Here is a 12477-nt window from a genome sequence, read left to right on the forward strand (position 1 = left end):
TTCCATTCATGACAAAGAGGTGTTTAATTACAAGAAGAGTGCAGACCGTGTCAGAACTGGAGCGAAATAATGAAAAAACAAAACAAAAAAAAATAAAATTTCTGCCGCAATCTATAGAAAAAAAAAAAAATTAACGTGAAGGATGATCGACATGGACTCACAACTTTCTTGCGTTTTCACGTTCTTAGTTGTAGGCAAACAGCCAAAACATTTGCATTCCTGTCCATCCAGTTTCTGAAACTTACACAGCCCTGCCACACAGCATAGCCCTGTCCGACAGGCTAGGAGACCCGATTTCTCTCTATGAGCGCGGTAAGGTTTGGGTGCGACCAAGTGTGAGCGCATTACCACTCGTCACCTGCAGGGCAGCTCATTCATTTCAATTACGAATGCAAGAAAAGCGTAAAAGTATTTCCTGTTTTCCAAAAACGAGCCGCAAACAAAAAACGCATCGCACTGGGGTACCACGCAGGAAAATACGAGCATTTGCGGGGGGGTGTACTTAACAAATGAAAATGTTACTGAACCCAGGACTCTGCATTCACTATATCTGCTCTCCCACAGTACACAGAACATGGAAGTGCAATTATTTTAGTAAATATAATTTGCATAATACCTTTTCTCATCAGCAGTATATAGCAGTCTTGTGACTTCTATCAGTGGCTTGTAGGAGGAGTTTTCATTCTCCTCTGACTGTCCTATGAGGCTGCATCTCCCCTGACTTTCTGACTGGACAGTGCTGATTGGCCCAGTGCTGATCACATGCACTCTCCCAAGAAAAAAAACTCTCTAGCAATACACACCGAACTGAGCACGTGCAGAGTGCCTACTAGGGCTGTGTACAATCAGGAGATAGATTAGGGACAGTGGAAGAAGTGGAGGATCAGAGAAGACAGGATCCAACAGCCTTTCTACACAATGCAGAAGATTAACTCCTTAGGTTCCACAGTGAGTATAACAAGCATACTTTACTGTATATACAGACTGATTTTACTGTTGTAGGTTTAGTAACACTTTAATAGCACAGCTGCGCGTTTGATAAAGGGCAGTGCATTTATGTGCGTGTCAAGAAAGCACACAATTTTGTGCACAATCGGGACACTCTTATGCCCTGTACACACGATCGGATTTTCCATCAACAAATGTTGGATGAGATCTTGTTGGCGGAAAGTCCGACTGTGTCTACGCTCCATTGAACTTTTGTTGTTGTCGGACTTTCTGCCAACAAATGTTGGCTAGCAGGTTCTCAAATTTTCCGCCAACAAATGTTTGTTGTCGGACTTTCCAATCGTGTGTACACAAGTCCGTCGGACAAAAGTCCATGCTTGCTCCGAATCAAGTACGAGCCGGAAGCGCTCAGTCTTGTAAAACTACTGTTCGTAATGGAGATATCACGTACGTTTTGTACGTCACCACTTTGTTGGCCAACATGTGTGTGTATTCAAGACAAGTTGGAGCCAACATCCTTCGAACAAAAATCCACGGTTTTGTTGTCAGAAAGTCCGATCGTGTGTACACGGCATTAGATTTGAACCTAGTCTAAGGAAACCATTACAGGTCTTGTTCCTCCACCAGCCTGTGACTGTTGTGTAACAGAAATGGAAACTTAACTGCCACACCACCTCACTAAAATGTTCAGATACAACCTACGCGTTGCGGTTTTGTCAGCCAAACCAGCTGCTGGACAAGACCTGTGCTTGCAATCACATTGGTAGAAATAAAAGGTGCGGTTCTAGTCTATCCACAATGTTTTTAATCGAGCCCTGATGAAGGAGGTGTTTTTGTTTTGCAAAACGTCTTGCCTTCTCTTTGGGTATGTCCCCCCCCCCCCCCCCCGATTTTTATCGGGATAACGTTGTATTTGGAACTTCATTTTTGTTACATTATGCCACAAGCTAAGGAGACCGTGGAGACCTACTGGGGTGTAGAACCAGATTATTTATATTAATATCAGTACTTTAAAGCGCCATTTCACCCAAAAGTGGAAGTTCCGCTCTTCCTCCTCCTCCAGTTTTAGCACTTCATTTTTTTTTGGGGGGGGGGGGGGATGGGTACCGGCTACCAATGGGTACCAATTCCGGTCAGATCGCTGTGTCAGAGTGGACATTCGACCCCCCTCCTCCCCTCACAGCCTTCTGGAACATGTCACAGGTCCCAGAAAGCTGAAAGACCAAATCAGATCAGCTGGCTGCCCACAGTTAATATGCCATCGCCGGGGACCGAAGCCTGGTGAAGAAAACGGCTGGGTGAGGACAGCGCTGGATGCTGGGATGGGGAAATGTCTCATTTTTAAAAGTCAGCCGCTACAGTTTTTGTAGCGGCTGACCTTTATTATTTTATTATATGACTGAAGAACCTCTTTAAGATAAGAATACCAATAAGATAACCTTACGGATCCAGTACTATTTTTCAACTTTCCTCAGCTATCCAGCCTGTGACTGGACAGTGAAAGGAGAAGCAGCAAACTAGTGAGCTTGTTTCTCTGTCACTCTGCTCTCCTATTCTATCAGTGGGTCTCTTTTTAGCTCATGTTCTCTGCAGTATAACAAACCGGCTCCTTGCTCTTTTTCCTCGCTCAGTCTGTGCTGCTGTACAGGGACTTATAGAGGCCAAGGCCTGGTTCACACCTATACATTTTTTTAGTGCATTTTCAGTTTTTCAGAGATACACTACAGACCATTTAACATGGTTTCCTATGGATGTAGTTTCACATCTAGGCCTTTTATTGGAAGGGCCAGGGACTTTTTTTTTCTGGTTTTTGGTTCCATAGACTTCAATGGATCAAAAACGTGTGTTGAAAAAAAACGCAAAATGCACTTGGAATATGCAAACTGCAACCTGCACAGGTGTGAACCAGGCCTAAAACCAAGTCAAGTTAGCCTACTTTTAACCCCTTCATGCCTAAGCCTTTTTCTGACACTTGTTGCTTACCAGTTAAAAATATGTATTTTTTTGCTAGAAAATTACTTAGAACCCCCAAAATATCTCTCTCTCTATCTAGCCACCTATTCTTTTTTTTCTTTTAGCAGAGACCCTAGAGAATAAAATGGCGATCGTTGCAATACTTTATGTCACACTGTATTTGCGCAGCGGTCTTTCAAATGCAATTTTTTTTTGGAAGAAATACACTTAAATGAATAAAAAAAAAAAATTAAAAAGTTAGTCCAATTTTTTTGTATCATGTGAATGATGTTATGCCGAGTAAATAGATACCAAACATGTCACGCTTTAAAATTCCACACAATTGTGGAATGGCAACAAACTACGGTACTTAAAAAGCAACACTTTAAATATGTCTACAGGTTACTTGATTAGAGTTACAGAGGAGGTCTAGTGCTAGAATTATCGTTCTCGCTCTAACGATCAAGGGGATAGCTCATGTGCGGTTTGAACACGGTTTACATTTGCGGGTGCGACTTACGTATGCGTTCACTTCTGCGTGCGAGCTCGGAGTGATGGGGTGCTCTCCCATTAATCCCGAGATCCAAGAACCGTTGAAAGCCGATTCCAGCTTTGTTTAGGTCTCCTGGTCGCTGGCATGCCCGCTGGGCAAGCCGTGGAGGGATGTTTTCAGTTTAAAGTGAGACCCTTGTCACTCTTCTACCTGCTAAATGATTTGTAAATGTGTTCAAACAACCTTGTGATCCAGAACTGCTTGCCACATAGATGGCATAAATAAGCTGATAGATAGCATAGTCTGGTTGGTGATTTCTCATGTTTCATATTCAGTAAGTGCCGGTTCACACTGCTGCGTGGGGCGATATCGCATGCGATTCGCACCGCACATCACACGCGATGTCCATGAAATTGCATGACATTCAGACTATACTCGCATAGGAATATTTTTTTGGTCAGCACCAGAATTGGATTGCATGGGTGTTCACACCTATGCGATCCGATTCATGTCCGAACTGACAGTTCGCAGTGCGATATGCGAGCTGAAATGGGGGTGTCATTAACAATGTATTGACACTCCCCGCAGTTCGCATATGGCAGTGTGAACTGCCGTGCGAGTCGGGTGCGATGCGGGAACCTGCAGTGGATTCGCAGGGTTCCCGGATCACAAAAAGCATGAACCCTCACTAAAGCAATACAGCTGCTCACTGGATATAGAAGGAGCATTATCGCACTGATATGGTCATTAATGTACTCAAGTTGCTCCTGTTAGCAAGCTTTCAGTATTAGACGGAGAACAAGGTGCAATAAAGTGAGCCTGATAAGCCAACAAAACAATCCCTCCTTCTTCCAGTCGGAGTCCTGCTGTGCAGGTAATTACAGGGAGCCAATTCAGAAATAGAATCAATGACAGTGACAGGAATGAAGGCATCCTCTGTATAACCATGTGTATGTATTACTGCCCTGAGGAATAATGTCTAAAGCCTAGAACATACGATGAGAATATCGGACGAACGATCGCCCATCCTTTGTTGCATGCTAGGCTCATATGGAAAATGAAGAGGTTACTTACCTTATGAAAATCCTCGTACCACAGAATACAACTTCGGAAGTGGTGTCTTGTGTTGTACTGTATTGTAATGCATTTTTTCGTTTCTGAGCATGCGCGGTCTTGCGCTTATGATTTTTTTTTTTGTCATTTGTTCTGGTATTGTACGGAAAAAAAAAAAAATTGTTTGTCCCTTCTGATAATTTCAGATGAACTGCCATTATCGGCTCTTGAAAGCTGTGTACTAACGATCAGATTATTGTACGATTGATTTGAAAGCGCTATTCTTTGCCCGATTTTCTGATCGTGTGTACTAGGCATTGGGAGGTATGAGTGTGTCCTCGTGGACTTACCAGAAAACAGATATCCAGTTTGCCCCGATAACAGCAGCCAGCGGTGCACACTACGGCAAATTCCTTTCCTTCAACCACGGGTTGAAAATCACAGACAGTGTTGATGAGGGGAATCCCTCCCGTGGAGCTGTATTCTGAAAGCGGGAGGTTTCCCAGCCTGCAGAATACAATGATCACGGTTTGCGGCTATAGCCGCTGGCAGTGATCGAACAGGAAAAAAAAAAAAAAAAAAACAGGCTGGTTATACTGAAGTGGAAGATTCAAATTCAGACGCTTTCTGCTGAACTGGGTAAATTTCAATCCAACTATGGAGGCTTAAAACGCACTTCCAAATCAACAGGCAAAAGAGAAGATAGTTAAAGCAGAAGTAAACCCATCCATAAAACAGTTTCATTTCCGGCACGTGACGGAAATGTAACACTCCGATTGGTTGTGCTGTCAATCAAACTGTCAAACCATCCAATGGCTGGTGTCATAACTGATCACATGTGCAGCATCATGGCAGTTGTAGATTAAACAGAGGCTAAGATGGCAGCTTCCTTGGCTGAAAACGATAGGAGGGTTTTACTTACACTTTAAGCACACAATGTCCAGGGAAAGCACCATCTACGGAGGCTTCAAATGACTATAGTATTTGGAGGTCAGTACCAAACAGTGATTGGTGCTAGTGAAAGACATACTGATGGAATCCAAGAGAACCACCAGGAACCTTTCTTTTCAGTCACTTTCCTATTGTGCACAATAGAGCCTAAGGTCGGCCACAGACCATTCGAATCTTGGCCGGTTCAGCAGGAACCAACCAAGATTCGAACCATGTATGGACAGGCTGAATGTACTAAGTTGATTGATCAACTTGGGTACAACCAGCCTGCCGGATTTTATATGCAATTATGTATGTAATGGCTGGTATAGCAATAATCAAAATTTTAAAAAAGATGGAGCGCTAGAAACGCAGCTAGTGCGAAATGGAAATAGTTCCAAGGTCCAGGTGTGCCAGTAGGCAAAGTTCATTTACTGCTAAGACCAGACCAGGGTTTAGGGGTTCTGGTCTGTATCAGTGTGGACAGCCAGCTGTAGAGAGCAAAAGCGACTCTGTGAATATGGGTGAGAGAGAGAGAGAGAGAGGAGCGGCACCACTCTGAGTGCAGTATGTCAGTTAAAATTCAATGTTTAATAAAAGTAAGATCAACTCACATGTTGGTGAGCAAGGATGAGCTCCGGCGTGTTCGCACAGCCCACACGCAGAGCCCGCCAGGAAGTCGGCACAGCGCTGCACTAATCACAGGCAGTGAGACATTTCCCAATCTCTGCAGCCGCAAATCGGTAAAATGTCTCACTGCCTGTGATTAGCGCAGCGCCGTGCCGACTTCCTGGCGGGCTCTGCACGTGGAGTGTGCGAACACGCCAGAGCTCACCCTTATTGGTGAGAAATAACATGCATGGCATAAGTAGTTTGGGCTCCTGTAGTCCAGCTGGGTAGCGGTGGTGGTCAGCAGCTCCCGGCACCTCCAGTGGTTCCCAGAGCCTCCGAGGCTGAAGACAGGCACATAACAAGCTCATCAGCGGTGATGGATGGGAGGCATGGTTGAGCTCGCGTCGGAGCATGCGTGCTCCTTCATCAGTAGGGGTGCAACGGATCGTCATCGATCCGTGATCCGATCCGCAGAGGTTGATCCGTATGGGACACCCGCGATCCGCGGAGCGCTCTGTGACCTCAGCCATAGGAAAGGCCGCGGCTTTGGCCTAGCTCCGGAGCGACGGCCATCTTGGTACACCCGGCGGCCGTTTAGCACGTGATCTCTCCCCTCTGTGTACTGATCTGTACAGTGGAGGGGAGAGATCGGATGGCAGCAGTGCCAATACTCTGCAATGCCCCGACAACACTCTGCAATGCCCCGACAACACTCTGCAATGCCCCGACAATACTCTGCAATGCCCCGACAATACTCTGACAATAGGGAGATTGTGGATATTACAGTGGGGGAGATTTTTTTTTTTGTTGATCCGAAAATGATCCGAACCGTGACTCCTGATCCGAGTAACAATCCAAACCGTGAGTTTTTTGATCCGTTGCACCCCTATTCATCAGGCATATCAATATGCCCGCAGAAGGAGCATGCATGCTCCGAACGCGAGCTGGACCACGCCTCCCATCCATCACCGCTGACGAGCTTGTTATGTGACCATCTTCAGCCTCGGAGGCTCGGGAAACACTGGAGGTGCCGGGAACTGTTGACCACCACCGCTACCCAGCTGGACTACAGGAGACCCAAGCTACTTATGCCATGCACATTATATCTCACCAAAATGTCAGTGGATCTTACTTTTAAGGCGCCGCTCCTCTCTCGCTCTATAACAATAATCACTGTGTTCTCCCGGCAGGCATGGCTTCCCCCACCCGCCTGCGGAAAGAATACAATGTCTCGACAGGAGGTATAAACCTGTCAACACCGACTGTGTTGAAGGAGGAAATCTAGCAAATCTCTTTCCTGCAACCCACGGTTGCAGGAAAGAAATTTGCACCGTGTATGGCCGGCTTAAATCTAGCAATAGCTTCAGTCCCAGGGCAACTTCAATAGAACTTCAATGTCTTCTAAAAAAAAATTGCAAGCATATGGCGTAGATAAGACCACCTTTGTACAGCACACCAAGCCAGATAAAGTGCAATGGGGGACATGGTATTACCCACTGATCAGGATAGGTAGGAAACAGATTCTTAGCTTGCATTCACACCTGAGCGTATCGTTTTCAGGCGGAAAGTCACGCGATTTTGCCGCGCTTTTTGTACAGATCAAAAAGGTCACCAATGTAAAAAGCAGAAAACCGCCTGTAATCTGCCTAAAAAGAAGCTTGTGTACTTTTTTGAGCTTCAGGTGTTTTGCTTTAGGCGACACAACGCTCAGATGTGAAGAGGGGCCATTTAAATGAATGGGATTTTGCTTGTTGGGCAATTTGGAACTTTTGAAAGGAGCGTTTTACGAGCTGAAAACGCTCAGGTGTGAATGCAGTCTTAGGAAGACATCCCTGACATTGCAAAATTTATACAGGTAATAAAAAGGGCAACAAAAGGTTTATTAAATACAAAGGGCTCTCCTTCAAAACACAAGCAGATCAGGGATAGAGAAATCAATATAAGGTTTAGGAGAGTCATTATATATGAGATGCCACCAAGGAGCCAGAGGACATAAAAATCCCATACTTCCCTTTAAGGTAATATCGACTAATATTCCCCCCCCAGACCCCTGCGCGGAGAACACAATAGCCCAGTGGGAGGAATTTCCCCATCAAAACTAAAAGTGTTTGCAAGAAAGAAAATCACTCAGTCTATGGCTGGCTTTAACTGCTTGCCGACCACCACCAGGCGGCACAGCTCTCGTTGCAGGAGGGCGTCGTACGACGCCCTCGCTTTCCCGGTCCACCAGGGGGCGCGCGCCGCCGACGGCAATCGCATGCGCCTGCCGTGTCACTGGGCACCCAAGACACGTGCCCGGAGCCTGCAATGTCCGCTGGGCACCCGCGATTGCCTGGTAACACAGCAGGACCGCGGATCTGTGTGTGTAAACACACAGATCCACGTCCTGTTAGGTGAGAGGAGACCGATGGTGTGTTCCCAGTACAGAGGAACACCGATCGGTCTCCTCCCCTTGTGAGTCCCCTCCCCCTACAGTTAGAATCACTCCCTAGGAACATAATTAACCCCTCGATCACCCCCTAGCACTAACCCCTTCCCTGCCAGTCACATTTATACAGTAATCAAAGCATTTCTATAGCACTGATCGCTGTATACATGTGAACGGTCCCAATAATGTGTCAAAAGTGTCCGATGTGTCCGCCGCAATATCGCAGTCACGATAAAAAAATCGCAGATCGCCGCCATTACTAGTAAAAAAAAAAAAATAATAATAATAATAAAAATGCTATAAATCTATCCCGTATTTTGTAGACGCTATAACTTTTGCGCAAACCAATCAATATACGCTTATTGCGATTTTTCTTTTACCAAAAATATGTAGAAGAATACATATATCAGGAAAAAATTTGTTTTAAAGAAAAAAAAATTGGATATTTATTATAGCAAAAAGTAAAAAGTAGTGTTTTTTTTTTTTTTCAAACTTGTCACTCTTCTTTTGTTTATAGCGCAAAAAATAAGAACCGTAGAGGTGATCAAATACCACCAAAAGAAAGTTCTATTTGTGGGGAAAAAAAAAGATAACAATTTAGTTTGGGTACAGTGTCGTATGACTGCGCAATTGTCATTCTAAGTGTGACAGCGCTGAAAGCTGAAAAATGGCCTGGGCAGGAAGGGGGTGAAAATGCCCGGTATTGAGGTGGTTAAACAGCACACTCCAGGCCAATTGTTCTTGAAGAAATAGTCAATCTATCAGGCTGATTTTGGCCTGCTTTGATTGCTTCTACACCCCCAATGAGATAGCCCTATGACACCCTATTACTTGCTTCTGGTTGTAGGCATCAGCTATAATTTTGTATGCGCACTGGAAATCAGGAAAACGAAAACATCCATATTTCCCCCACACCAGATTTCTGAAAGGATCAGAAGGTTCAAAGAGATGCCAATTGGCTGCAATCAGCGAGGGCACCGTTTTTCTGCAAGAGTTTAGTGAATTAATAAGCCCATTATTACAACATTTTACAAAGGCGACTAACTGGCAAATGCCGCTCATTACCTCCTTTTCCCCTGTATCGCTAAGTGCGAATCATTTCCCATCAGGGGGTCCTAGGCTACCCATGGAGCAGCAGTGTAAACACACACACCACTCGTAGCAATAACAGCACTCTATGAAGAGGATTGTGCATACATTAACCAACGTCTCCCTAACGGCCGAGACCAAAACAGCATACCTCCCAACTTTTTGAGATGAGAATGAGGGACACCTATTAGCAAAAGTATGCAGGCATAGGACACACCCCCTGCCACGCCCCCTTAATGGAGAATTGTACAAAAAAAAAAAAACAAGATTTGTTAAACCCACAAGTGCTTTTTTTTTACCACTACTATTCCTTTATATTGGCTTTTGGAATTTACAAATGCAGCAATTTAGAAATTGGATGAAAGGTTTAGCGCTAGAAAACACTTTTTGATAGATAAAAAGTGCATTTTATATACAGTACATCTATATAGATCAGACCAAAATGAGGGACAAAGGAGGTGGAATGAGGGACAGAGGGACATTGCTCCAAATCAGGGACAGTCCCTCCAAATCAGGGACAGTTGGGAGCTATGGAACAGGGAAATTCCTACCTTTCCTCTTTAAAAAGTCCTTCCGGGTGGCAACGGGGCTCTGGCGCACTCGGGGGTTCTGCAGAAACTTCACTGCAGTCGCAATCTGCAAAAACAGAGGTTAGCATTTGTCAGAATCATTAAACACACAAGTGACATTTCTTACATGTAGAAGTGCAAATCAATTTTTTATACTTGTCCCTCCATCAGTAAGTTCTATGACTTTCTGGAGGACCCATGGAGCGATCAAACAAGCACTTTGTAGACTCAAAAAAAGGTAAAACCATTCTGAATAAAGTCATTCCAGTTGTGGGTAGGTCCATCTTCTGAAATTAACCACACAGCAAAAAACACAGTATACTGGGCAGCACAGTGGCGAAGTGGTTAGCATGTCTTGCCTGGCAGCACTGGGGTTGTAGGTTCAAATCCCGACCATGACACTACCTGCCTGGAATTTCCATGTTCTCCCTGTGTGGGTTTCCTCCCACACTTCAAAGACATGCTGGTATGTTAAAGCAGGTTGTAAATCACTGGGTTTTTTTTTTTCCAGACCAGCAAGGTAAAGGCACAATGTGCTAGTATGCATCACATACTAGCACATTATGTGAAACTTACCTGAAAGCGAAGCATTCCAGCAATGCGAGCTCATCACTGGAGGCCGCCTCCATCTTCGCCCGGTCCTTCTTCTGGGTCCGCGGACTCCGGCTGTGTGACTGGCCGGAGCTGCGATGACATCACTCCAGCGCTTGCGCGGGGGGAGCCGTCATTTACGGCACTGGACTCTGAAAGAACGGCCTGGGTGGCTCATGCGCTGGTGACATCATCAGCTGCATATATAGTAAATACCGTATTTATCGGCGTATAACACGCACCGGCGTATAACACGCACCCCAAGTTTAGGAGGGAATTTTAAGGAAAAAAAAAACTTTAGGAGGGAAGTTTAAGGGAAAAAAAACTTACATTTAAATGCCCATCATTGCAGCCTTCTCAGTGCAGCCTTGCCCCAGTGCAGCCATGTCAGTGCAGCCTTCCCCAGTGTCCATTGCAGCCTTATCCCAGTGCAGCCTTGCCCCAGTGCAGCCATGCAGCTCACAGTTTGCAAATGGCGCCGCTCCCCTGCGATCCTGTGATCCCCTGTGATCCTGAGCTTCAAAAACGCGATTTGAAAATGGCGCCGCCGGCGCCGAAATACACAGAGCCGGTCCTCTCGTTCCCTTTCGGCTCCACTCGTAGTCCCGCCCGGGATGGGCGTGGCTGTCAGCGGAGCTATCCGAACCTAGCCGAGTACACTCGGCTAGGTTCGGGCGGCGCTCGAGTGAAGCCGAAAGTGGCCGAGAACCGGCTCTGTGTAATTCGGCGCCGGCTGTGCCATTTTCAAATCGCGGTCGGCGATTTTGAAGCTCAGGATCGCAGGGGATCGGCGTATAACACGCACCCGCGATTTTCCCCTGATTTTAAGGGGAAAAAAGTGCGTGTTATACGCCGATAAACCTAAACGGTGCACGTTTAGCAGATATTTACAGTACCTACAGGTATTGGCTGCTGTTTAAATTGGCCCTACTATCTGTATGTATGGATGTGAGTTAGGGACCTTCGATTGTAAGCTCCTTGAGGGCAGGGACTGATGTGAATATATAATATATATACAAAGCGCTACTATACAAGTACTAGACTTGTGCATAACAAAAAAAAAATAGGTTTTGTTTCAATTTGTTAATCTAGGTATTTAGTTTTGTTAAATTCGGTTGATTCGTTCAATTCATATTCAGAATTTTTCTAATTTACTGGGTTTTTTTTTCAATTAAATAACATAAAATCAGTCGAACTTTAGATTTATTTTGGTTCCAATGTGGCAAAGTGAACAAACAAAAGAAAAATCTTCACCAAATGATTACAATGACTCTTTAAACCACCTTTGGTGAACAGCATTATTTCCAAATGGTACTCTAATAAACACACACAGTCTTTAAATTCAGCAACATGTGTGTAAAGTTAGAAATCGACTGAAGTTCGATGTAAAATTCGATTCGAATTCCAGTCTGAAGTTCCGAAATTCGGACAAATTTCGTTTCGTTATACGGAGCATTCGGTAAAATTTGTTTATATTGTAATTCGGGTATTCGGATATATCCTAATTACGAAAAATGTGTCCGAATATTAATTCGGAATGAAACGAACCGCAGATGTCTAATAAGTACCTGTAATAAATACATAATAAAGTTATAACTACTACCCATAATCCATCATGGAGACTGGTGACTGCCACTTAGGTCAACAAGAGATGTTGAAATAAAGCTACCCACCGACACCGAATAACATTTTATCCATGCCCAACTCTTAAAAAAAAAAAAGTTTGGGCCGGAGTTTTACTCTAAACAGCAACTCCAGGTAATATATAAAAAAACAGTGAACTGCTGATACCATCCAGAAAACAATACATG

General features: G+C 44.7%; 1 protein-coding gene across 1 annotated transcript in view; it reads right to left on the minus strand.

The window, feature by feature from the left end:
- PEX14 (peroxisomal biogenesis factor 14) overlaps positions 1–12477 on the minus strand; it is a 272999-nt gene that overhangs the window by 118660 nt on the left and 141862 nt on the right. Inside the window, exon 3 of the mRNA XM_073603474.1 lies at positions 10058–10142. Coding sequence (XP_073459575.1) covers positions 10058–10142 — 85 coding nt within the window. The remainder of the gene's footprint in view (positions 1–10057; positions 10143–12477) is intronic.

Source organism: Aquarana catesbeiana, linkage group LG10, assembly GCF_042186555.1.
Source record: "Aquarana catesbeiana isolate 2022-GZ linkage group LG10, ASM4218655v1, whole genome shotgun sequence".
NCBI classification, from domain to species: domain Eukaryota; kingdom Metazoa; phylum Chordata; class Amphibia; order Anura; family Ranidae; genus Aquarana; species Aquarana catesbeiana.